Source organism: Lepisosteus platostomus, chromosome 16 (assembly GCF_059453375.1).
Source record: "Lepisosteus platostomus isolate fLepPlt1 chromosome 16, fLepPlt1.hap1, whole genome shotgun sequence".
Taxonomy (NCBI): Eukaryota; Metazoa; Chordata; class Actinopteri; order Semionotiformes; family Lepisosteidae; genus Lepisosteus; species Lepisosteus platostomus.
This window is the reverse complement of record NC_142626.1, coordinates 2152605-2179514: the sequence shown is the minus strand read 5'-3', so window position 1 is coordinate 2179514 and position 26910 is coordinate 2152605. Positions and strand designations below refer to the sequence as shown.

The 26910-nt window shown below is 58.2% G+C and overlaps 2 protein-coding genes across 2 annotated transcripts; both read right to left on the bottom strand.

Annotated features, from left to right (window-relative positions):
- Positions 1-1885: 1885 nt before the first annotated feature.
- On the bottom strand, positions 1886-7928 carry LOC148646680 (uncharacterized). Its single transcript, XM_088608625.1, has 2 exons — positions 4761-7928; positions 1886-2285 (listed from the first exon to the last, which is right to left on the bottom strand). The coding sequence occupies exon 2, from the start codon at positions 2260-2262 to the stop codon at positions 1990-1992; it is 273 nt and encodes a 90-aa protein (XP_088464751.1). The 5' UTR covers positions 2263-2285; positions 4761-7928; the 3' UTR covers positions 1886-1989.
- A 2272-nt stretch (positions 7929-10200) lies between these two features.
- Positions 10201-25156, bottom strand: LOC148646679 (transmembrane protein 151B-like). The gene is made up of 2 exons (XM_088608624.1): positions 24058-25156; positions 10201-17415 (listed from the first exon to the last, which is right to left on the bottom strand). The coding sequence occupies exons 1-2, from the start codon at positions 24115-24117 to the stop codon at positions 15982-15984; spliced, it is 1494 nt and encodes a 497-aa protein (XP_088464750.1). The 5' UTR covers positions 24118-25156; the 3' UTR covers positions 10201-15981.
- Positions 25157-26910: the final 1754 nt, after the last annotated feature.

Genomic DNA, 26910 nt, shown 5'->3' with positions numbered 1-26910 from the left:
GTCTCTCTGTCTCGGCGTGTGGATGGGGTGACCCGTCTGTCTCTCTGTCTCGGCGTGTGGATGGGGTGGCCCGTCTGTCTCTCTGTCTCTGCGTGTGGATGCGGTGACCCGTCTGTCTCTCTGTCTCGGCGTGTGGATGCGGTGACCCGTCTGTCTCTCTGTCTCGGCGTGTGGATGCGGTGACCCGTCTGTCTCTCTGTCTCGGCGTGTGGATGCGGTGGCCCGTCTGTCTCTCTGTCTCGGCGTGTGGAATGCGGTGACCCGTCTCTCTGTCTCGGCGTGTGGAATGCGGTGGCCCGTCTGTCTCTCTGTCTCAGCGTGTGGAATGCGGTGACCCGTCTCTCTGTCTCGGCGTGTGGAATGCGGTGGCCCGTCTGTCTCTCTGTCTCAGCGTGTGGAATGCGGTGACCCGTCTCTCTGTCTCGGCGTGTGGATGCGGTGGCCCGTCTGTCTCTCTGTCTCGGCGTGTGGAATGCGGTGACCCGTCTGTCTCTCTCTGTCTCGGCGTGTGGATGCGGTGGCCCGTCTGTCTCTCTGTCTCAGCGTGTGGATGCGGTGACCCGTCTGTCTCTCTGTCTCGGCGTGTGGATGGGGTGACCCGTCTGTCTCTCTGTCTCGGCGTGTGGAATGCGGTGACCCGTCTCTCTGTCTCGGCGTGTGGAATGCGGTGGCCCGTCTGTCTCTCTGTCTCAGCGTGTGGATGCGGTGACCCGTCTGTCTCTCTGTCTCGGCGTGTGGATGGGGTGACCCGTCTGTCTCTCTGTCTCGGCGTGTGGATGCGGTGACCCGTCTGTCTCTCTCTGTCTCGGCTGTGGATGCGGTGGCCCGTCTGTCTCTCTGTCTTGGCGTGTGGAATGCGGTGACCCGTCTCTCTGTCTCGGCGTGTGGATGCGGTGGCCCGTCTGTCTCTCTCTGTCTCGGCGTGTGGATGCGGTGACCCGTCTGTCTCTCTCTGTCTCGGCTGTGGATGCGGTGACCCGTCTGTCTCTCTGTCTCGGCGTGTGGATGCAGTGACCCGTCTGTCTCTCTCTGTCTCGGCGTGTGGATGCAGTGACCCGTCTGTCTCTCTGTCTCAGCGTGTGGATGCAGTGACCCGTCTGTCTCTCTCTGTCTCGGCGTGTGGATGCAGTGACCCGTCTGTCTCTCTGTCTCGGCGTGTGGATGCGGTGGCCCGTCTGTCTCTCTGTCTCGGCGTGTGGATGCGGTGACCCGTCTGTCTCTCTGTCTCAGCGTGTGGAATGCGGTGGCCCGTCTGTCTCTCTGTCTCGGCGTGTGGATGCGGTGACCCGTCTGTCTCTCTGTCTCAGCGTGTGGAATGCGGTGGCCCGTCTGTCTCTCTGTCTCGGCGTGTGGATGCGGTGGCCCGTCTGTCTCTCTGTCTCGGCGTGTGGAATGCGGTGACCCGTCTGTCTCTCTGTCTCGGCGTATGGATGCGGTGGCCCGTCTGTCTCTCTGTCTCGGCGTGTGGAATGCGGTGACCCGTCTGTCTCTCTGTCTCGGCGTATGGATGCGGTGGCCCGTCTGTCTCTCTGTCTCGGCGTGTGGATGCGGTGGCCCGTCTGTCTCTCTGTCTCGGCGTGTGGATGCGGTGGCCCGTCTGTCTCTCTGTCTCGGCGTGTGGATGCGGTGACCCGTCTGTCTCTCTCTGTCTCGGCGTGTGGATGCGGTGACCCGTCTGTCTCTCTGTCTCAGCGTGTGGAATGCGGTGACCCGTCTGTCTCTCTCTGTCTCGGCGTGTGGATGCGGTGGCCCGTCTGTCTCTCTGTCTCGGCGTGTGGATGCAGTGACCCGTCTCTCTCTGTCTCGGCGTGTGGAATGCGGTGACCCGTCTGTCTCTCTGTCTCGGCGTGTGGATGCAGTGACCCGTCTCTCTCTGTCTCGGCGTGTGGAATGCGGTGACCCGTCTGTCTCTCTGTCTCGGCGTATGGATGCAGTGACCTGTCTGTCTCTCTGTCTCGGCGTGTGGATGCAGTGGCCCGTCTGTCTCTCTCAGAGCTGCTTGCTCAGCTTGCGGACCTGTCTCTCTTTGGCCTCGAAGGCGGCCTTGGTGTCCAGCAGCTGGTCGATGTTGCGGCGGATCTCCACCATGTCCACCTGCGCGCGGGCGCACTGCTCCTGCAGCTCCGCCCCCTCCCGCCGCAGGGCCTCCGTTGCCGCGGCGACCTCCTCGCTCTGCCCCCGGCAACGCGCCTTCAGAGCCTCGGCTTCAGCCAGGAGGGTCTCCACGCTGCGCACCACGGACTCCATCTGGTCCCGGGACATCGCGAGCACCCAGAGGGAGCAGACTGCAACACGGACAGTACCGCTGTGAACGACACTGCAACACACACAGCACTGCACACACTGCAACACAGACACTGCAACACACACAGCACTGCAACACGGACACAGCACTGCACACACTGCAACACGGACAGTACTGCTGTGAACGACACTGCAACACACACACAGCACTGCACACACTGCAATACAGACACTGCAACACACACAGCACTGCAACACGGACACAGCACTGCACACACTGCAACACGGACAGTACTGCTGTGAACGACACTGCAACACACACAGCACTGCACACACTGCAACACATACACTGCAACACACACAGCACTGCACACACTGTACACACTGCAACACGGACAGTACCGCTGTGAACGACACTGCAACACACACAGCACTGCAACACGGACACAGCACTGCGCACACTGCAACACTGACACAGCACTGCACACACACAGCACTGCAACACACTGCAACACACACAGCACTGCAACACAGACACAGCACTGCACACACTGCAACACACACACAGCACTGCACACACTGCAACATACACACAGCACTGCACACACTGCACACACTGCAACACGGACACAGCACTGCACACACTGCAACACATACACAGCACTGCACACACTGCACACACTGCAACACGGACAGTACCGCTGTGAACGACACTGCAACACACACAGCACTGCACACACTGCACACACTGCAACACGGACAGTACCGCTGTGAACGACACTGCAACACACACAGCACTGCACACACTGCACACACTGCAACACGGACAGTACCGCTGTGAACGACACTGCAACACACACAGCACTGCAACACGGACACAGCACTGCGCACACTGCAACACTGACACAGCACTGCACACACACAGCACTGCAACACACTGCAACACAGACACTGCAACACACACAGCACTGCAACACAGACACAGCACTGCACACACTGCAACACGGACAGTACCGCTGTGAACGACACTGCAACACACACAGCACTGCACACACTGCAACACACACAGCACTGCAACACGGACACAGCACTGCACACACTGCAACACACACACAGCACTGCAACACACACAGCACTGCAACACACTGCAACACACACACAGCACTGCAACACACACAGCACTGCAACACGGACACAGCACTGCAACACACTGCAACACACACACAGCACTGCAACACACACAGCACTGCAACACGGACACAGCACTGCGCACACTGCAACACACACACAGCACTGCACACACTGCACACACTGCAACACACACAGCACTGCAACACAGACACAGCACTGCACACACTGCAACACACACACAGCACTGCAACACACACAGCACTGCAACACACTGCAACACACACACAGCACTGCAACACACACAGCACTGCAACACGGACACAGCACTGCGCACACTGCAACACAGACACAGCACTGCACACACTGCAACACAGACACAGCACTGCAACACGGACACAGCACTGCACACACTGCAACACGGACACAGCACTGCAACACACTGCAACACGGACACAGCACTGCACACACTGCAACACACACAGCACTGCACACACTGCAACACACACAGCACTGCAACACACTGCAACACATACACAGCACTGCAACACGGACACAGCACTGCGCACACTGCAACACAGACACAGCACTGCACACACTGCAACACACACAGCACTGCAACACACTGCAACACATACACAGCACTGCACACACACAGCACTGCAACACGGACACAGCACTGCGCACACTGCAACACAGACACAGCACTGCACACACTGCAACACAGACACAGCACTGCAACACGGACACAGCACTGCAACACACTGCAACACGGACACAGCACTGCAACACACACAGCACTGCACACACTGCAACATGGACACAGCGCTGCACACACTGCAACACGGACACAGCACTGCAACACAGACAGAACACTGCACACACTGCAACACAGACTACTGCTGTGAACGACACTACAACACACACAACACTGCACACACTGCAACACAGACACAGCACTGCTGTGATTGACACTGCGCCACCGCAACACAAACAGCACGCAAAACTGCACACACTGCAACACAAACACAGCACTGCACGCACTGCAACACAAACGGTACTGCTGTGAACGGCACTGCAACACAAACGGAGCACACAGCCCTGAGCCCAGCCGGGCAGAAAAGCGTCCGCGATGGGGGGGGGGGCCCCTGAGCTTTTTTGGGGGTGCTGGCCGGATCAGGGCTCCCCAGGATCAGGTCAGATCCCCCACCCCCACCCCAACTTGCCCTGCTGCTGCACTGACTGTCGGCAGATCCTCTTAGGACAGGAGGCTGGAGACAGCCGATTACCGGGCTAATAATAGGCCCCGCAGGGTTATCCTCTCACACTGCCACGCGCTACACAACATCGCGGCTTCTGAAGAGCCGCTTCGGAGGATGTGATCGTACCTGGACAGTGCGGGGTGATGTCGGAGAACTGCTGGCGATGCCCTGTGTGCGCGGGTCTTTCTCTCCTCTGACCCGGCCGCCCCTGTCTGCCTCCGCTCCTCCCAGAGCTGTTGTCAATTTCTCGTTTCACTCCAGGTTTCGGCTGGCGCCTCCCTCCGCGCAGAGAGTGGTGTGCAGTCTGAACTCTCTCTCGCTCCCCTCTCCCTCCTGTCTCCCTCTCACTCCTCCCTCCTTCTCTCTCTCTCCTGTCTCTCACTCCTCCCTCCTGTCTCTCTCTCACTCTTCCCTCCTTCTCTCTCCCTCCTGTCTCTCTTTCACTCCTCCCTCCTGTCTCTCTCTCACTCCTCCCTCCTTCTCTCTCCCTCCTGTCTCTCTCTCACTCCTCCCTCCTTCTCTCTCTCCTGTCTCTCTCTCCTTCTGTCTCTTCTGAGCCTGTCCTCTCTAGGCAGCCTGTGTCCAGGCTGTGATCACTAAGCCTGTCCTCTCTGGACAGCCAGGTCTGCCTGTGTCCAGTGTGTGTGTCCAGGCTGTGGTCACTGAGCCTGTCCTCTCTGGGCAGCCGGGTCTGCCTGTGTCCAGTGTGTGTGTCCAGGCTGTGGTCACTAAGCCTGTCCTCTCTGGGCAGCTGGGTCTGCCTGTGTCCAGTGTGTGTGTCCAGGCTGTAGTCACTGAGCCTGTCCTCTCTGGACAGCCAGGTCTGCCTGTGTCCAGTGTGTGTGTCCAGGCTGTGGTCACTGAGCCTGTCCTCTCTGGACAGCCAGGTCTGCCTGTGTCCAGTGTGTGTGTGTATGTCCAGGCTGTGGTCACTGAGCCTGTCCTCTCTGGACAGCCAGGTCTGCCTGTGTCCATTGTGTGTGTCCAGGCTGTTGTCACTGAGCCTGTCCTCTCTGGACAGCCAGGTCTGTCTGTGTCCAGTGTGTGTGTGTATGTCCAGGCTGTGGTCACTGAGCCTGTCCTCTCTGGGCAGCCAGGTCTGCCTGTGTCCATTGTGTGTGTCTAGGCTGTGGTCACTGAGCCTGTCCTCTCTGGGCAGCCAGGTCTGCCTGTGTCCATTGTGTGTGTCCAGGCTGTGGTCACTGAGCCTTTCCTCTCTGGGCAGCCAGGTCTGCCTGTGTCCAGTGTGTGTGTCCAGGCTGTGGTCACTGAGCCTGTCCTCTCTGGACAGGTGCAGGTGTAGCTATTGGAGTAACTCTCATTGACGTCTTTCCTCAGAATGTAAGGATTAACCTGCTGTGAACGGGCTCCACCGAATTCATCCCACTAAGTCTTATACATTCGCTTAAATCTCACCATGTAGCTCTCAGTTTGTGATCTGCTTAAAGAGAAACGGGAGACATATTTATATGCATTGTAATTAAAACTCTGTTATAAAAATTCGCTATTTTCATAGCGCCGAGGTTGAAAACTGACGGGAAAACCGCTCCGCGGCAGTCTTGTAGTTGTTAGATCTTACCGCTGGATGGCGGTATTGCATCACTTACAGCAGTCTCCACACAAGGACCGTTTCTCAGTGTCCTGCTGCGTTCAGCAGAGAGCACGCCCGTTCTAGGAGTGTGATGCTCTGCTTTGTGCACAGGGTGGGGTACACTCCGTGTGTTGGTGTTTGTGCCACCTCCTGTGTGTGCCGAGTGTTGTGCACAATTCTTTTCCTGTGACACAGCTGTACATTTCAACAATAATAATAAAACTTATATTTATAAGGGCGCTGTACATTATGAATAAAGTAAATAAGAGTAAATGAAGGAAAAAAAAACCCAAAAGGAGAAATATGGGGTTGTTGAAAAGCCTTTGAGTGGACAGCTGGCGTTATTTTGAAGTAGGAGCCTGTTTGTTCTGATAACATGGGCCCGTTTGGACTGAGGAAACTTTAAGCACAAGAACAGGAGGCGAAGGAAAGTGTAGGTGCCGATTTCTTGATTTGTTGTAACCGTTGAGAAAATGTCATCCAGAATGAGCAGAACTGATCTGCTCTCTCTGCTTTAAAGGGTAAAGACATCGGACTTCTGCCTTCATATGTCTGGTCTCTCTAGGACCGTCATCGGGGACACCCCCTTCATTACATCGGGGGGGGGGGCTCACCAATCCAGCCAACAGCCAGCCACAAACTGCTAAGTTTGCTCGGTCTCTTTCTGACAAGGTTCCCCAAGCTCATTCCTGGGATCCTCGGGTTTGCATCCATCCGGACTCCTGAGCTGTCTCACTGAATCCTTCATGAATATAAAAGTGCGATTCGTTAGACCCCGTTTAATTGATGTGTTTCAAAAAATTCTCACCGAGGCAGAGCTGGAAAAAAGTGAAAAAGGCCTGACTGGTAAACGATGGGGTCAGGGGTCAGGGGTCAGGGGTCAGGGGCAGTGTTATTGAGGCTGTGGGGAAGGTGTTGGAATGTGTGTGAGAGATGGGCAATTATGTAGACCTCAAACATTCTGTTCTCCATTAGGCAAATCTGTGCTTGTTTTGGGGTGCAGGCGTATTCTCTGTGCGTGGGGGCGCGATTTAACTGTGTGTGTGTGTGTGTGTGTGGCGCTTATGGGCGTGGAACAGGGGAGAAAGCGTTCGATAACAATTAAAGGGAAAAGAAAAAAAAAAGACTCCGAAGTGGTTGAAGTCCCTCGTCGCTCAATTACCTCTTGAAAAACGATGCGCCTAACGAGGTGGAATTGGATCGGCGGACTGCAGGGAAATTCAATTAGTGGGCTCTGGCTAGCTTGAGGTCTCCCTCCTGCTGTCCTGAAGGCCAGACTGGAGCTGAGCAGGAGCCTTTAACACACAGCTCTCTCCCTCCGTCACCCTGTCTCCCTCTCTCTCTTCCTCTCTCCCTCTGTCACCCCCTCGCTCTCTCTCCCCATCCCAGATTCAAACTGCAAGAGCTGTATGTATTGGCAGGACTGGTGAATTGCAGTGTTGACTGCAAAGTAACATTTGGGATAATGACATACAGTGTATTATTTAACGAGAGGCTCACTCTCTGCTCCTCCGGGCTGTGGCAGGAGATCACACGCTGGGCTGCAGTAGGACTGGGAGCTGTTCTGGAAGCTGGCAGGTGTGGGAATACTGGGATTTTATTCCTTTATCGGAAGAATGTTTGTCTGATCCCAGAGTGTTTCTCACGGTGCAGTAGGAAGCGCGTCTCTGTCTCTGCTGCTCCCTGGGCAGCTGGGTCTGCCTGTGTCCAGGCTGTGGTCACTGAGCCTGTCCTCTCTGGGCAGCCGGGTCTGCCTGTGTCCAGTGTCTGTGTGTGTCCAGGCTGTGGTCACTGAGCCTGTCCTCTCTGGGCAGCCGGGTCTGCCTGTGTCCAGTGTGTGTGTGTGTGTCCAGGCTGTGGTCACTGAGCCTGTCCTCTCTGGGCAGCCGGGTCTGCCTGTGTCCAGTGTGTGTGTGTGTGTCCAGGCTGTGGTCACTGAGCCTGTCCTCTCTGGCCAGCTGGGTCTGCCTGTGTCCAGTGTGCGTGTCCAGGCTGTGGTCACTGCACCTGTCCTCTCCGGGTAGCCGGGTCTGCCTGTGTCCAGTGTGTGTGTCCAGGCTGTAGTCACTGAGCCTGTCCTCTCTGTGCAGCTGGGTCTGCCTGTGTCCAGTGTGTGTGTGTCCAGGCTGTGGTCACTGAGCCTGTCCTCTCTGGGCAGCCGGGTCTGCCTGTGTCCAGTGTGTGTGTGTGTCCAGGCTGTGGTCACTGAGCCTGTCCTCTCTGGGCAGCCGGGTCTGCCTGTGTCCAGTGTGTGTGTGTGTGTGTCCAGGCTGTGGTCACTGAGCCTGTCCTCTCTGGCCAGCTGGGTCTGCCTGTGTCCAGTGTGCGTGTCCAGGCTGTGGTCACTGCACCTGTCCTCTCCGGGTAGCCGGGTCTGCCTGTGTCCAGTGTGTGTGTCCAGGCTGTAGTCACTGAGCCTGTCCTCTCTGTGCAGCTGGGTCTGCCTGTGTCCAGTGTGTGTGTGTCCAGGCTGTGGTCACTGAGCCTGTCCTCTCTGGGCAGCCGGGTCTGCCTGTGTCCAGTGTGTGTGTGTGTCCAGGCTGTGGTCACTGAGCCTGTCCTCTCTGGGCAGCTGGGTCTGCCTGTGTCCAGTGTGTGTGTGTGTCCAGGCTGTGGTCACTGAGCCTGTCCTCTCTGGGTAGCCAGGTCTGCCTGTGTCCAGTGTGTGTGTGTGTGTGTGTCCAGGCTGTGGTCACTGAGCCTGTCCTCTCTGGGCAGCCAGGTCTGCCTGTGTCCAGTGTGTGTGTGTGTGTGTGTCCAGGCTGTGGTCACTGAGCCTGTCCTCTCTGGGCAGCCAGGTCTGCCTGTGTCCAGTGTGTGTGTGTGTGTCCAGGCTGTGGTCACTAAGCCTGTCCTCTCTGGGCAGTCAGGTCTGCCTGTGTCCAGTGTGTGTGTGTGTCCAGGCTGTGGTCACTGAGCCTGTCCTCTCTGGGCAGCCAGGTCTGCCTGTGTCCAGTGTGTGTGTGTGTCCAGGCTGTGGTCACTGAGCCTGTCCTCTCTGGGCAGCCAGGTCTGCCTGTGTCCAGTGTGTGTGTGTGTCCAGGCTGTGGTCACTGAGCCTGTCCTCTCTGGGCAGCCGGGTCTGCCTGTGCCCAGTGTCCGCCTGGATCCCCCCAACCAACGTACCGCTTGTGCCTGCGCCCCGTTTCCTGGTGCTCGAAGGGGCGTCGTGTCTGCAGCACGTCCTCTGTGTGACACAGCAGACTGTGCTTCCTCTGCACTGCGGCCGCTGGTATTTATAGCCCGGGAGATGTATTATTCAGCACCGAGGCTCCATCAGCAGTGTGGGGGGAGAGGGAGCAGGGAGAGAGAGTCCCGAGCCTGAGCACGAGGTTCCTGGCAGTGACTGTGATATCGTGGGGGGGGCACTACATTAACTGATCAATACAGTCCTCCCCCTCCCCCTCTGCACTCTGCACCGGCTCTCTCCATCTCTCTTTCCCTCGATCCCTGCTGCCTCCCTCTTTCATGCAGGTGGAGCTTAGAAAACCAAGCACAGGCTCTTTAAACGGGGTGGGGAATCAGCTGCCCAGCCATGTTGTTGAAGCCGATACCCTGGCTTCTCTCAAGACACAGCTGGAGGAGATCCTCCAGTCAGGACAGGGGGCGCTACTTTACACAGAGGGTGGTGGGGGTGGGGAATCAGCTGCCCAGCCACGTTGTTGAAGCTGATACCCTGGCTTTTCTCCAGATGCCACAGCCATTCTGCACCCGCAGCCCCACCTGGGAGACGCACAGTGCTCATTCTGCACCAGCGGCTCCCACCTGGGAGACGCACAGTGTTCATTCTGCACCAGCAGCCCCCACCTGGGAGACGCACAGTGCTCATTCTGCACCAGCAGCCCCCACCTGGGAGACGCACAGTGCTCATTCTGCACCAGCAGCCCCACCTGGGAGACGCATTCTGCACCAGCAGCCCCCACCTGGGAGACGCTCCCCCCCCCACCCCACAGTACAATGACCAGAGAGAAGAGCCCTGTTTTACACAATATGATTTATTGACCCGACACCAGTACAGCTGAAAGCAGCGATGCTGTAAAGTATGGTGGGTTACATTGCACAACAAGTTAAGCTGCTGAGGTCAGGCATTTCTGCGCAGTGGCTCTGCTAAGGCCAGTCTCAAGTCCGCTTGTCCACTCACAGCTCCGTCGCTGACCGACTACAGCCAAAGCTACAGTCAGAGCTACACCTACAGCTACAGCCAAGGCTACAGTCAGAGCTACAGCTACAACTACAGCCAAGGCTACAGTCAGAGCTACAGCTACAACTACAGCTACAGCCAAGGCTACAATCAGAGCTACAGCTACAGCCAAGGCTACATTCAGAGCTACAGCTACAACTACAGCTACAGCCAAGGCTACAATCAGAGCTACAGCTACAGCCAAGGCTACATTCAGAGCTACAGCTACAGCTATAGCCAAGGCAACAGTCAGAGCTACACCTACAATTACAGCCAAGGCTACAGTCAGAGCTACAGCTACAACTACAGCCAAGGCTACAGGCAGAGCTACACCTACGACTTCAGCCAAGGCTACAGTCAGAGCTACAGCTACAACTACAGCCAAGGCGACAGTCAGAGGTACAGCTACAACTACAGCCAAGACTATAGGCAGAGCTACAACTACAGCCAAGGCTACAGTCAGAGCTACAGCTACAGCTACAGTCAAGGCTACAGGCAGAGCTACAGCTACAACTACAGCCAAGGCTACAGTCAGAGCTACAGCTACAGGTACAGCCAAGGCAACAGTCAGAGCTACAGCTACAGCTACAGCCAAGGCTACAGTCAGAGCTACAGCTACAGCTACAGCCAAGGCTACAGTTACAACAACAACTACAGCCAAGGCTACAGGCAGAGCTACAGCTACAGCTACAGCCAAGGCTAAAGGCAGAGCTACAGCTACAGCCAAGGCTACAGGCAGAGCTACAGCTACAGCTACAGCCAAGGCTAAAGGCAGAGCTACAGCTACAGCCAAGGCTACAGTCAGAGCTACAGCTACAGCTACAGCCAAGGCTACAGTCAGAGCTACAGCTACAACTACAGCCAAGGCTACAGGCAGAGCTACAGCTACAGCCAAGGCTACAGGCAGAGCTACAGCTACAACTACAGCCAAGGCTACAGTCAGAGCTACAGCTACAGCTACAGCCAAGGCTACAGTCAGAGCTACAGCTACAGCTACAGCCAAGGCTACAGTCAGAGCTACAGCTACAACTACAGCCAAGGCAACAGTCAGAGCTACAGCTACAGCTACAGCCAAGGCTACAGTCAGAGCTACAGCTACAACTACAGCCAAGGCTACAGGCAGAGCTACAGCTACAGCCAAGGCGACAGGCAGAGCTACAGCTACAGCTACAGCTACAGCCAAGGCTACAGTCAGAGCTACAGCTACAGCCAAGGCGACAGGCAGAGCTACAGCTAAGGCTACAGTCAGAGCTACAGCTACAGCCAAGGCTACAGGCAGAGCTACAGCTACAGCCAAGGCTACAGTCAGAGGTACAGCTACAGCTACAGCTACAGTCAGAGCTACAGCTACAGCCAAGGCGACAGGTGAGTATACAGCCAAGGCCAGATGTATTTTGCAGTGCGATTCCAGCTGAGAGTCTGAAATTGAGCTTGTTTCAGGAGTGTGTGAGAGACTGGAGAGGCTCCTGAGTGATCGGTACTTCAGGAGTCTGCTTTCTCTTGGTACATTCTGGCCTGTGATTCAGAGCCGTTCTTGAACCGATTTGTTTTAACTTGTGTTTTGGTTTTTCCATTAATCGAGCCTTAAATGGATCCAGGCCTCACTGGCAAGACCACCCTGAATTTGCAGAGCTGGAGATGGGCACCCCTTTCTTATGTGGGGGGTGCGTACTAGGGAGGAAACTGGCAAGTTGGTGAGTGTGACCCCAAAACAGGGGCGTGACCCTAAAATACTGGAGAGCAGCTGCTTTATCTAAAGTGGGGAAGAAGAGGAGAACAAGTCTTCTCCTCTGGGCCCTATTTTCCAGTTTTAGGTGTGGGGTGAAAAATCGCTGTTCTCGTTGCAGAATCTGTTGTTCGGAGGGAATAACGACACCCAAGAAGGAGAAGTGTTTGAGGATGTTTATTGAGTATTTTGACAGGGTGACACGCTCGGCTCAACCCCGAAACAAGTGAACCCCAAAAAACCGTCAATGCAGGAAAGGAAAGATCGGAGGAACTTGCACGTAGGAGGAGAGGGAAATAGAAATGATGCTGAGAATAAATAGAATATAGAAAAGGTGGAAGAGAGGGACTTGGATGTCGCCATTCCTCCCTCACTTCAGTTGAAAAAAAAACTTCCTTTTAATTTTGCCTTGAGTGGGCGGATCGCTCGATCACTGGGATCGCTCGATCACTGGGATTGCTCGATCTTGATCGGCCGGATCGCTCGACCACCGGGATCGCTCGATCACTGGGATTGCTCGATCTTGATCGGCCGGATTGCTCGACGACCGGGATCGCTCGATCACTGGGATTGCTCGATCACTGGCGTCACCCGATTACCGAGATTGCTTGCCCGCTGGGATCACTCAACCACAGGGATCGCTTGACCCCCTGGGATCGCTTGATCTCTCCTATGTGATCACCCTGCTGCTGCTGCTCTAATAGGCAAATCGTTCCTGTGGCTTTAGAGAGGAGTTTTTAAACTCTCCGTGTGGGAACTCCTCTGTCTTCTTGTTTCAATTGCAGCTGAGCTCCTTACTAAGTCCCTAAGTGAACATGCGTAACTATACATGTTTAAAACGTTTTGTTCAGTTTTTCGACCCAGTGTTGGATTTCAAGTTGTAGCTGTCGGCATTAAAGTTAGTCAACCGCCATTTCATGCTGCAAATGTGTGGCTTGTTGTGCAAGGTGATGAAGACAGCAGCCGGCCTGAGCTGAGATTATATACAGCTGGAGTCACTCCACAGCCCGAGCACGGAGGGCGCGTGGCCCTCTGCCACCCTGTAGGGGGCGTCACAGCCCAGTGTGCATTGACATGGATCGGAAATCTGGGCTGTCTGGGACCTGTCTGGGACCTGTCTCCGGGGCATCGAGCTTTGATCCCCGATGGGATTCTCCCCGCTGGGAAAATCAGAAATGTGCTTTACGTTCGGAGCGCGGTCAGCTGGCGGCTGAGTCCTTCTCCAGGACGAGCACAGGCTTGGTGTGTGGACAGCACAGCAATAGCAATGCCCTCTTCTAGTCCAAAGGCACTGCGCTGGCTCGCTCACCGATCCCGATTTCCACTGCCGTGCCAAAGCCCCAGGCAGCTCAGACGCCATCAGGAGCCCCAGCTTGTGTGAGCAGGTCCCCAGTGTGCTCAGGGCCTCCGTGAGCGCTCAGTACCGCAACGACTGTAATGGGCCATTAATGCTGACAACAACGAGACCCAGCCTGCCATTCTTGAATTGATCGCTGAACACAGCGGCCCAGATGCCTGATCACGGCGGCTCAGCGGTCATCGATTCTGGGTCTCCAGAGGAGCTCAGTCCATCAAGACTTCGCAGTCCTGAGTGACTCGGGTTCAAGCCCTGGCTTATGTCATTGGCGGGCTGTGACGCCTCCTGAGAGGGGACCCCCCACACACACACACACACCTGCTGGTCTTTTTGTCACCTGAGCGCTTGATTAAATAATCGAACCCGTACCTGCCCTACTAACAGGTTCACTTGGAGCCCATCCGTGACGTTCGGCTCCTAACACGGAAGAGGAGGTTGCCTTTTCGGCTACTGCGTTTCCTGAGTCATTTAAGATCTCCGTCCTGGGAGGGTTCTCCAAGGCTCTTTCCGAGCGAACCTGCTGGTTCGCCTACAGAACCGAAACGAAAGAGCTCAGCTGCAGTGAAAACCGGCAGGCGTGGCGCTTGAGCACTGTGGGTGACTGCCACCAGGGTCACCCTGTGTCCCCAGATCACAGGCACTGTGTTCCAGATCACAGGCACCCTGTGTCCCCAGATCACAGGCACTGTGTTCCCAGATTACAGGCGCCCTGTGTCCCCAGATTACAGGCACCCTCTGTCCCCAGATTACAGGCAATGTGTCCCCAGATCACAGGCACCCTGTGTCCCCAGATCACAGGCACCCTGTGTCTCCAGATCACAGACACTGTGTTCCAGATTACAGGCGCCATGTGTCCCCAGATTACAGGCACTGTGTTCCTAGATTACAGGCGCCCTGTGTCCCCAGATCACAGACACTGTGTCCTCAGATTACAGGCACCCTCTGTCCCCAGATTACAGGCACCCTGTGTCCCCAGATTACAGGCAATGTGTCCCCAGATTACAGGCACCCTCTGTCCCCAGATTACAGGCACCCTGTGTCCCCAGATCACAGACACTGTGTCCTCAGATTACAGGTGCCCTGTGTCCCCAGATCACAGACACTGTGTCTCCAGATCACAGGCACCCTCTGTCCCCAGATTACAGGCACCCTCTGTCCCCAGATTACAGGCGCACTGTGTCTCCAGATCACAGGCACTGTGTCTCCAGATCACAGCCACCCTGTGTCCCCAGATCACAGACCCTGTGTCCCCAGATCATAGGCACCCTGTGTCTCCAGATCACAGACACTGCGTCTCTAGATTACAGGTACCCTGTGTCTCCAGATCACAGGCACTATGTCTCCAGATTACAGGCACCCTGTGTCCCCAGATCACAGACACTGTGTCCCCAGATTACAGGCACCCTGTGTCCCCAGATCACAGACACTGTGTCCCCAGATTACAGGCACCCTTTGTCTCCAGATCACAGACACTGCGTCTCCAGATTAGAGGCACCCTGTGTCTCCAGATCACAGACAGTGTGTCTCAAGGTCACAGGCACCCTGTGTCCCCAGATCACAGGCACTGTGTCACCAGATTACAGGCACCCTGTGTTTCCAGATCACAGACACTGTGTCCCCAGATTACAGGCACCCTGTGTCTCCAGATCACAGACACTGTGTCTCCAGATTACAGGCTCCCTGTGTCCCCAGATCACAGGCACTGTGTCTCCAGACTAAAGGCACCCTGTGTCCCCAGATTACAGGCACTGTGTCTCCAGATTACAGGCACCCTGTGTCCCCAGATCATAGACACTGTGTCCCCAGATTACAGGTTCCCATGGGAATAGTGCATTGGTGGGAAATGGGAAAAGGCATTTCAGCATTCCCTTCCTCAAGCTCTCCACTGGCTGGGATGAACTGGTCGTGATGTCGGATGCTTTGGGAATTTTTCTTTCTCCTATGGCAAGGCCTCTTCCTCCCGCCCTGTCATTCCTTCGGAAGCAGGTTCACCCCCCCAAAGTGCAAGGGGGGGGGTCGTGGGGTGGCGGTATGTTTTTCTTTCCCCGGTGGGAAAACCATCCTGAGTGTTCTGCGCTCTGTGCTCGTTTGATTCTCCTGACAGGCTTTCTCCTTGTTTACGTGTCTGTTGTGGTCTCGGGGGGGGGGGAGAGACGGGTCTGGTAGCGCCCCTTGTAGTCCACCGGCTTGGATTCCACATGGCACGGCTCCTGCTTTGTCCAATCGCATTCCGGGAATTCCTTCCCGCATTCGGAACAGGGAACAAGCACGGAACGCCCCGGCTCTCGGGCCGGGACACGTTTCCGGCAGGATCAACCGAAGAGTTCCAGGAGACCACCCCCCCCCCAGCTTCGGCAGAAAATCCCGTCGTTTTTTTGTTTTCCCGTTCCGCGGACGAAGAAGAGAAGCGGGGGAAAAGGGAAAGGGAGAGAGGCTCCGCCTGCTGCTTCCTCTCCGCCCCCCCTCCTCCTCCTCCTCTCCTCTCCGCCCGGATCATAGCGGCGTACCGCCGGGCGCGGGCACCAGGGCGGCGCCACAGCCCCGGTCCCGGTGGCAGCTCTCCTCGCCGTGCACGATGAGCACGGGGAAGAGGAGCGCTTCCTGGTAAGGCGGGGGCCTCTCCTCCTCCTCCTCCTCCCCCTCCCCCTCCTCCCCCCAGCCCCGCCCCAGGGCGCGGCTCTCCTCGGCGCCCGCCAGGCCGCTCAGGCTGCGGAAGAGCCGCGCCGGCCGCGGGGGCTGCAGGATGCCCAGGGAGAACCGGCTGCGGCTGAAGGGCAGGCGGGCGCCCCGCGCCGCGGCGGCGTTGGCGCCGGCGCCGGCCCGGCCGCCGCGGGAGGGCAGGGAGCCGCTGCTGGCGGAGCGGCGGCAGCGGCGGCAGCCGCGCACGGCCGCCGGGTCCATGAGGACGGCCTCCGAGTAGCTGGGCACCAGCTGCTGGTTGGAGCGGATGTGCCACTCCAGCTCGGTCACGTCCACCGTGTTGACCCGCGAGATGCGCCGGCTGCCCCCGCCGCCCCCCCCGCCGGGCTCCTCCGGCGTGGCCGGCGCCCCCTCGTCCAGGCCGAAGAGCTTCTCCACGTGGTAGTGCACGTAGGCGGTCCGGTACTCCGCCACCACCCGCAGCGGCCAGGACAGCAGCAGGAAGGAGGCCCCCCAGAAGACGCGGCGGCGGGTGTACCAGGGGGCGCGGGCCGGGTCGGGGAACGCCACCATGTGCTCGCGGAAGTCCACGTTCTTCAGGTGCATGCCCTCCCGGGCCTCCATGTAGTCGTCCAGGCCCTCGTTGTCGGCGAAGAAGCGGGCGCGCTGGGTCAGGTAGGCGGTCTCGGCCTGGGCGCCGGCGAAGCTGAAGCACTTGGTGAAGCGCAGGCGGGTGGCGGGGTAGTCGTGCAGGCCCAGCAGCTCCTTGGACACGTCCTTGACCCCGTGCCGGGCGTAGTCGAACTCCGAGGCGGCCAGGTGGGTGTTGACCCGCTCGTGGTAGACCTGCGTGGTGGTGTAGGCGTCGCCGTTGCGGTAGCGGGTCACCTGCCGGGTGCGGCGGATGTAGTGGTAGCTGATGGCCTTCCACCAGATGCAGGGGGTGGCCTGCTGGAGGCGCTGCACGCGCTCGTAGACGGCGCTGATCTCCACGCGGGGCAGCGCGGCGCCCTTGGAGTGGCAGTGCCAGCACTCCACCAGGTAGACCACGTAGAGCATGGCCAGGAAGGCCAGCGGGATGTAGACGTAGCCGTTGGAGCAGGGGCTGTCGTGGTAGAGCCGGGCCTCGCCGAAGTAGCTGCTGTCCGCCGCCAGCACGGTGACGCGGTACAGGCTGCACCAGCCGAGCACGCCGAAGCAGCCGTACATCAGGAGGGTCAGGACCAGGCACTTCCAGTGGGACTCCCGGCACAGCGAGCCGCTCAGAGACTGCTTGAGGGGTCTCTGCTGCTGGGCGGAGACACGGGAAGGCGGGGGTGGGCGGGGCATGGAGGACAGGGGGCGGGGCATGGGGGATAGGGGCGGGGCATGGGAGACAGGGGCGGGGTATGGTGGATAGGGGCGGAGCATGGGAGACAGGAGGCGGGGCATGGGAGACAGTGGCGGGGCATGGAGGACAGGGGGCGGGGCATGGGGGATAGGGCGGGGCATGGGAGACAGGGGGCGGGGTATGGTGGATAGGGGCGGGGCATGGGGGACAGGAGGCGGGGCATGAGAGACAGGGGCGGGGCATGGTGGATAGGGGGCGGGGCATGGTGGATAAGGGGCGGGGACATAGAAGGGGGGCAGTGGGTCGGATGTGGGCGGGGATTGGGGGCGGGGGGGCAGAAAAGGGTGGGGTAGGCAGTGAATTGAATATAGGGGGAGGGGACAGGATGAGGGGGGGAGGGCGGGGAATGGAGAAGAGGGGTTGGGGGGGGCGTAGAAGGGGAGAGTGGGCGTGGACAGAGGCCGGGGGAGGGACACGGAGGGGTGGGGTGGGCGGAGAATTGAATTCAGGGGGGGGGGGCGGGGACGGAAGGAGAGGAGAGGGTTGAGGTGAGAGGAAGAGTGGGGGGGGAGGAGGAGAAGCAGGAGGAATGCAGGGAGGGAAGGGGTTGCCAGGGGAGAGAATGGCCGAGGAGAGGAAGAGGGGATGGTGGGGGGAGAGAGGGAGAGAGACACAGAGAGAGACAGAAACGTGCTGTTAATGAAAGATCGATTTTAGTAAAAGCTGCCCAACGTCCGGGACTCTTTCTTCAGAAACAGCCCCCACGTCTCCTCTTGCACCTGCTGCTCAAGGAGAGACGCCCAGGCCTCCAGCTCGGCGCTGATCGGGCCGTCCCAGTGTGGACGGGCAGGGAGCAGACACACTAACGAGGATGATGCGTTGCTCTGCTTAATCGGCCCCTGATTGCTCTTGATCAGTCATCGTTGTGGAAATTGATTCCAAATTGCTGCCGATTAATAGGAACGGCAGCGGAAAAGCATTGATCTGTCTCTCCCTGCGCAGTGCGCCCTTGTGCGTCGTATTGCGCCCCGATGGGACGCGTCGCTGACGTGTGCGCGTTCCTTTGACCTCCGTGGACAAAAACAGGAACTAGAAACCGCTTTGAAAGGATTTTTTCGAGAGACCCAATGACTGCAAGTGAGCATGAAAACAAGAAGTGAATAACCCAGTTCCAGTTACCACTGCCTGCCACGATTAAGTGTGTCATTTTCTCCTGTCATGTTTTCAGGGTCGCTGAAGCCTGACTAATGGACCGAGATGTGAACCAGCCCTTCCTGCTCACTAGTCCCTGTGCTGACTAATGTACTGAGATGTACGAGTGAATAAGTACAGGTTGTGCAGCAGACATTTCACTGCAGAAATGTTCCAGCGTGATCCGCAGGCAGAGTTAACCAGTGAGCAGTATTTGCCAGTGAAACCGTCTGGGAGAGGAGAGCAGTATTTCTACTGGATTAGAAGAGCTGGATCCACCAGCCTGCTTGTTTACAGGGTCACAGGGCCGCTCCACCTCACCGGAAGTCCTGCTGCCTCGTTCTGAATCCCAGAACATGGCGCTGAGCAGACCTGGAAATCTCCTCTCTTCTGTGATGTCAATGGGAGGCTTTGACAGGTGACTGTGTGCAGTTTACTGTCATTGCGGTTTGAAATGCGCGCATCGCTGCCGATTCTTTCTAACCCCGAAATATGAAAACAGCCTGCAGTTCCCCGTTAATGGCGGTATAGCGCTTAAGTGTCTGTAACGTTTTACAATTTATCAAACATGCCTTGAAGGTTTTTTCCCCCGTTTTCCCCCGCCCCTTCTCAGAAGAAGTGACCGCACTCCCCCGTGTGCGCAGTTCGTGTCTCGGTAGGTCACGGACGTGCTCTCTGGCAGGTCTCGGGGGGCTCGGAGAGGCTGTCCTTTCCCCAGCCGAACCCAGCGCTTTCGATTAGGAGCTGGGCTTTCGCTGGGAGCCCCTGCATCCTGCGCTCGTGCTCCTCCTGGTGGGAATCGATCGGAGAGGTGGCTTGTGAGGGACGCTGCGCTAATTGGAGATGGATGCGTTCTTAATGTGCCGATCGATGGGCCGGGAGATGGATGGCTTAGCGTCACAGAGGGCTGGGCAGCAAGATGGACTCCATGTAAAAACGGAGATGAACGCAAGCCCATTGCACAGCAGGCTGATCCGCTTCAGGTTTTCCTTTGTTTGTGTCCCTGATGGCTGATTGTATCCAGGGCTCAGTGTCCGGTGTCTCTGTCCAGAGGTAAGTGACCTCCAGGGTCCAGGAGAGCCTGCTATCTAGTACAGACCAGTCCAGTTGAATACAGTCCACTGTAGACCACTGCTGTCCAGTACAGACCAGTCCAGTTGAATCCAGTCCACTGTAGACCACTGCTGTGCAGTACTGACTAGTCCAGTTGAATCCAGTCCACTGTATAGCTCTGTTGTTCAGTACAGACCAGTCCAGTTGAATCCAGTCCACTGTAGACCACTGCTGTGCAGTACTGACTAGTCCAGTTGAATCCAGTCCAGTGTAGACCACTGCTGTCCAGTACAGACCAGTCCAGTTGAATCCAGTCCACTGTAGACCACTGCTGTGCAGTACAGACCAGTCCAGTTGAATCCAGTCCACTGTAGACCACTGCTGTGCAGTACAGACCAGTCCAGTTGAATCCAGTCCACTGCATAGCTCTGTTGTCCAGTACAGACCAGTCCAGTTGAATCCAGTCCACTGTAGACCACTGCTGTGCAGTACAGACCAGTCCAGTTGAATCCAGTTCACTGTAGACCACTGCTGTCCAGTACAGACCAGTCCAGTTGAATCCAGTCTACTGTAGACCACTGCTGTGCAGTACAGACCAGTCCAGTTGAATCCAGTCCACTGTAGACCACTGCTGTGCAGTACAGACCAGTCCAGTTGAATCCAGTCCACTGTAGACCACTGCTGTGCAGTACAGACCAGTCCAGTTGAATCCAGTCCACTGTATAGCTCTGTTGTCCAGTACAGACCAGTCCAGTTGAATCCAGTCCACTGTAGACCACTGCTGTGCAGTACAGATCAGTCCAGTTGAATCCAGTCCACTGTAGACCACTGCTGTGCAGTACAGACCAGTCCAGTTGAATCCAGTCCACTGTAGACCACTGTTGTCCAGTACAGTCTCCACTGCAGAGCAGTGCTATGCAGTAAGTACCAATTAGCCCCATCACATAAATCTGCAGTTTTCCTCTACAGTACGCTCCAAGGTTCTTACATCTTACTTCATTTTTACTAAATGGTCACAGACTTCCTCTGAAAGTCAATGGAGTCAGACAGATTATCAGAAGGAAACGTCTGCTTCACCAGAGTGTAGCAGGACTGTGACTGACAGCACAGTAAAACCCGGTGTTGATCAGACTGCTATGTACTGGGAGTCTGACTGACAGCACTGTCACACCTGGAGCGGATCAGACTGCTGCGCACTGGGAGTCTGACTGACAGCACTGTAAAACCCACAGTGGATCAGACTGCTATGTACTGGGAGTCTGACTGACAGCACTGTCACACCTGGAGTGGATCAGACTGCAGTGGATTGGGAATCTGATTGATAGCACTGTAAGACCCAGAGCGGATCAGACTGCAGTGCATTGGGAGTCTGATTGATAGCACTGTAAAACCCAGAGCAGATCGGAGTGCTGCCACTCCTTTCAGGGCTCAGTGTGAGGACTGTTCCTGATTCACGAGGTGACCTGACCCCAAATGGAGAGGGAGGGCATCGCAGTTCATACCAGGGACCTTACAATCCCTGCTGAGCTTAATCTGGACACACCTTTATATAGCACCAAACGGCTTTATCTAATTAGAGCACAGGACCCAAGTCAGGAGTCATTACTGACAAACACGGCACTCCACAAGGAAAAAACGTCTATCTAGCTGTGTCTCACTGCTGTTGCCCATCTGTGTGTATCTGCCTCCGCCTGTCCATCTGTATTTGATTCCTTCTGACTGTCTCTCTCTGGGTGGGACTCTTTCTGTCTGTCTCCCGGTGTTGGAGGCAGTGATGCTGAGGGTTGCAGAGGCAGATCTGCTGAGGCAGGGGCGCTCAAACCCCCCCCTCCCCCCCCCCGCTGTCCTGTCCTGACCGCTGCAAATGCTGACTGTGTCGTCTCCGTGTCCCAGCGCAGGTGTTTATATAACGGGGGGGGCAGCTGTAAGGGCAGGCTGCAGGGACAAAGACAGGGGCAAGGGGGGTATGAAGGGAGGAGGGGGGGGCAGGTTTAAGCAGTAATGGTGTTTTTTTTTGGGGGGGAGGGGGTCCTGTTTGGCCTTGTCACCTTATTTCCCTGTTTTCTTGTTCGGCGCTCGGGGGAGATCCGAGTATCCATGGCTCTTCCCAGCAGTGTGTCCCAAGGCTTGGATCGGGGGGGTTTTGGCGAAAACGACGGGACGGGAGTCCCGCGGTCGCCCAGGGGCTCGCCGATCTGCGCTAGGTATGCAGGGACCGGTTTACTTAGCGTGTCGAAGGACGTTTGAACTTCCCTTTTGACACAGGAACACTGTGTCTGTTGGGTTTTGCTGCAGCTGAGCTCTTATTCGGGTCTGTTGTGGGAGAGTCAGTACCACTCCCGTTGTGGGCGGGTCTCGTCCAGTGCCACTCCCGTTGTGGGCGTGGCCGGCCCAGTGCCACTCCCACTGTGGGCGTGGCCGATACCGCATGACTCCCGGCATGCCGAGGAGAGACTGAAACAAGTTCTTTGAGCCGAACCCTTGGCGTCGGTATGAACAGGGCACTGGTTTGGACCCGGACTGGACAGCCCCTCTCCTGGGACAACTCTGTGGGGTTGGACAGGAGTGGACAGCGCTGCCCTGGGACAATTCTGTGAGTCTAAGGTGAAACACCATTGTACCACATATCTATACAAATACATTTTTTTGGGCAAGATGTGTGAGACCGGTTCGTAGACCCCAGGGGGCGCTATCGAGTCGTTCTGTAAAACGCGGTCAGACAGAATCTAGCAGTGCTGCCGGCGGGCTTCCCTGGTTATTGCCGAGACGGAGAGGGTAGCGATGTGGGTAACAGCTCCCACTGAAAACACCCCACACAGTCACGAGTTCACGGGTTTACAGCCTGGGCTCCATCCCTGCAATTTAGTGGGGCCAGCAGGGGGCGCTCACCCTGCGGTCTGTGTGGGTCCTGATGCCCCAGTATAGTGACGGGGGACACTAGACTGTAAACAGGCGCCGTCCTTCAGATGAGACGTAAAACCGAGGTCCTGACTCTCTGTGGTCATTAAAAACCCCAGGGTGTCTCTCGAGAAGAGTAGGGGTGTTACCCCGGTGTCCTGGCCAAATTTCCCCCCTGGTCTGTACCCATCATGGCCTCCTAATAACCCCCCTCTCTGAACTGGCTCCATCACTCTGCTCTCCTCCCCACTGAGAGCTGGGGTGTGGGGAGCGGACTGGCGCCTCATCCAGGTGGGGGTACACACTGCTGGGGGTGGAGGGGATCCCCATGACCTGTACAGAGCTCTGAGTGGGGGGGTCCAGTAAAGAGCTATAGAAGTGTCAGGAGTGTATTATTATTTCTAACGACCTCACCCAGTACAGGGTCACGGGGGAGCGGGAGTCTATCCCAGCAAGCAACAGGCACAAGGCAGGATACGCCCTGGACAGGACGCCAGTCCATCACAGGACACACACACTCCCACCAGCGCCAGTTTTCCCAGGAGCCCATTAACCCACCCAGCCTGTCTCTGGACTGTGGGAGGAGACCAGCGCGAACACGAGGAGAACATGCAGACTCCACCCAGACAGCACCCCCGGGGCCGGACTCGTCTGTAAGTTTTTGGAAACGCCTTTTTTGTCCTGCAGCGACAGCCAAACACGGCATTACGCTTCCGGGCGGCACGACGCGCGGACTGACGATAAACACGAACTTGGTACGAGCAGAAACCCGCCTTGCTTTTGATGGTTAAAAAACGGTGCTTTGTTTAGCCCGTGCGTATTTCTCCCCCCCCCCCCCCACCAACCACAACTCGGGACCCCCGTGCCAGCAGCTCCTCCGCCACGCGCCTCCTCCCACCCCCCTCACGCGAGGAGCCGGTTGCGGGGCGACCGCGCGAGGCGGAGGCGGAGGCGGAGGCCGCGGGGAGACCGGGCGCGCGCGCCTGCTGCATTGCAGAAGAGCCCCCCAGCGCCGGCAGGAGCGACCGACCCCCCGAGCGGACAGCGGCCGGGCCCCGCTGGAGGGCGGGCGGCGAGAGTCACGCACACCTCGATCGGGCACGGGCGCGGGCGCGGGGGAGGGAGTTGGGGGTCCGATGTCTCTGGACAGGGTCACGGGGACACCTGACTCCCCTGCAGACCGATACCAGCGCCGCCCCCCCCCTCCTCCCACGGACCCACGGACCCACTCTCCCCTGCCCAGCCCAGCCCAGCCCAGCCCAGCCCGCCATCAATACACAGACCCACGCGCGTCCGGGGACCCCCCAACACACACACTCACTCACACACAGAGACACAGGACAGAGCCCGACCCCACCCCCCGTGTCCTGCACGGGTGAACCGCCCGTCCTCGACTCCACGGGCCGTGTCCTTTCCCACGCAGGGCGTGTGTGTGTGTGTGTGTGTGCGGCACCCACCTCCTCTCTCCCCTCCTGGCTCAGCGTGGGCGCCTCTCCGGTCACCGTCACCCCCTGCATCCTCTCCCCGGGGGGCTCCCCTCGCCCCGGCGGGCCCCCCAGCCCGGCTCGGACTGCGTGAGGCGGGGTCCCCGGGCCGGGCTCACCCCATCCGGGGCTCCGCGGCGCTGGCGGCTCGCTGGCTGCTGGTGGACCGTCCGGCCGGGGGAGGCGCGCATATCCCCCTCCTCTTCCTCCTCCTCCTGCTGCTCCTCTTCCTCCGCCGGCGCCCCCTCCCGCCCCGGGGCCGCTGGCGCTGCGGACAGGGTCCGGGCGGGACGGCGGGGGTCGGCACCAGCCGGGCTGGGACGGCCGGTCCGTCCGGAGGCGGAGGAGCTGGAGGGCGTCTCGGAATCGGGTCCGATCACACGACCAGAAAGACGTCCGCGCTTCTCTCTCTCTCTGCCTCTGTTGTTGGAGGGTCCAGTTGTTGTTGTTGTTGTTGTGGTGGTGGTGGTTGTGTTCTTGTCACCCGGCTGACAGACCCCCACCCGTCACAGCAGCGTGACGGCAGGGTCCAGATTGTTGCGGGTGGGAGAGTTTTCTCGCCAGAAGGGACGCGTCTCACCGGATTCTCCTCCCCGCGTTCCCAGCTCTCTCTCTCTCTCTCTCTCTCTTTCTCTCTCTCTCTCGGTGTCCTCGCACACCTTGACTCGGGCTGCTCCTCCTCCTCCTCTTCCTCCTCTTCTCTCTCCCTCTCTCTCCGCTTCCTCGGGACCCGTGATGTCTCGCGCCTTCGCTCGCGGCGCACAGCCCTGTCCTCGCGCTTTTCTTTCTCTCCTCTCCCTGTCCGCCCCCCCCTTCTGCACGCGCGCGCGCGCACGTGTGAGTGTTGCCGGAGCAGCGAGGTGTGTTTTGCGTGGGGCCGCCTCTCTCCCCCCGAACTGCGTGTTGCTTTTATGTGTCTCCCGTCGCTCCTTCTCTCTCTCTCTCCACACACACACACACGCGCGCGCGCCGCCTTCGCCAGCTCGCGCTCGCCCCCCCCTGCCTGCCGCGGGCACTGACGTCACACACCTGGGGCCGCCGGAGACAGGAGCCTGAACAATCCAGTCGACTTTTATTTTATTTTTTTTATTTTATTTAAAAAACCCCAAACAACTCGTGGATGTGGGTTTCTGGCGTGTGACTCCCCCGAGCCGGTTTCGGGCAGCGGGGGGGGGGGACCTGGGGTTACGCGCTGTCGGGGTCACAGAAGATGTTTCTGGACCATCAGCGGCTCCGTGGTGCGGAAGCCGATCTCTGCGCTGTGGGCTCCGTGCCAGTGGGCCCCGATCTCCCATCTCACTCTGAGACACTGACGGGGACCGGGAATCACAGCTCGGGGTCTCTGCAAGGATCCCCTGTTTCCCCGGAATCCCCACTGAGGCTGGAGAGGCTGTTCCACACACCCACAACTCTCTGTGTAAGGCAGGGTGCCCTCTTCTCGTTGCTCACGGGACCGCTGACACACTAGAGGAGCCGTTCAGCTCTTCGGGGTGTTTGGTAGTAGCTACTTGATCCCAGGAGCTCATCTAGCTGTGTCTGGAGAGAAGCCAGGGTATCGGCTTCAACAACAGGGCTGGACTGGACAGCCCTGCTGCAGACACACTGACCCCTCCTGGACCAGGACTGGACAGCCCTGCTGCAGACGCACTGACCCCTCCTGGACCAGGACTGGACAGCCCTGCTGCAGACACACTGACCCCTCCTGGACCAGGACTGGACACCCCTGCTGCAGACACACTGACCCCTCCTGGACCAGGACTGGACACCCCTGCTGCAGACACACTGACCCCTCCTGGACCAGGACTGGACACCCCTGCTGCAGACACACTGACCCCCTCCTGGACCAGGACTGGACACCCCTGCTGCAGACACACTGACCCCTCCTGGACCAGGACTGACAGCCCTGCTGCAGACACACTGACCCCTCCTGGACCAGGACTGGACAGCCCTGCTGCAGACACAGCATCCCCTCCAGGATGAAAGTTGGGGACCCCTGTATTTGGGGGTGTTGTCCTCGGTGTGTGGCTGATGACGGGGCTGCACCTGTCTGCGCGCAGCTCCCGCGACTCCTGTTGCCAAGGCGACGGGCAGGTGCTCCCGGGGGCTGGTCTCCCGGCTCCGCCTGGGACGGGTTGCTGGGCAACCGAGCTGCACAGCTGCTCACCTGAAACATGAGCCGGCAAGAGAGCAGCCACGCCCACCCCTGACACCAGGCCCGGCCCGGCTCGGCCCACACCCCCCCGGAGCAGCCCAGGTCAGGGGTCAGGGGCTCACGTGACCTCTGACCCCTGACCTGGTCCAGAAGAGCCGGTCTCGCTCCCTGGAGACCTGGGCGGAGCGGACTGGGGAGAGGCTGGGGGGGTCTTTCCTGGGGGGGTACAGCGAGTCCTGACAGGTCTCCCCGCGGAGGCAGACTGGCCGGGGGATCTGGGGTCTCTCGGGCTCCCTGCAACGTGCTGCTAGAACTAGACCACCCCTCCATTTCCCCACCACTCCACCCAGTACAGGGTCACGGGGGGCTGGAGCCTATCCCAGCAAGCAACGGGCACAAAGCAGGACACACCCTGGACAGGACGCCAGGCCATCACAGGACACACACAGAAACACACACACTCACACCAGGGCCAGTCCATCACAGGACACACACACACTCACACACACACACACACACACACACACACACACACACACACACACACACACACACTCACACCAGGGCCAGTCCATCACAGGACACACACACGCACTCACACACTCACACCAGGGCCAGTCCATCACAGGACACACACAGAAACACACTCACTCACACCAGGGCCAGTCCATCAC

Coding starts and splice junctions, on each gene's coding strand:
- LOC148646680 (XM_088608625.1), bottom strand. CDS start 2,262: ATGTCCCGGGACCAGATGGAGTCCGTGGTGCGCAGCGTGGAGACCCTC.
- LOC148646679 (XM_088608624.1), bottom strand. CDS start 24,117: ATGCAGGGGGTGACGGTGACCGGAGAGGCGCCCACGCTGAGCCAGGAG. Junction 17,416..24,057: donor GCCAGGAGGGGAGAGAGGAG/GTGGGTGCCGCA, acceptor TCCGCCCAGCAG/CAGAGACCCCTCAAGCAGTC.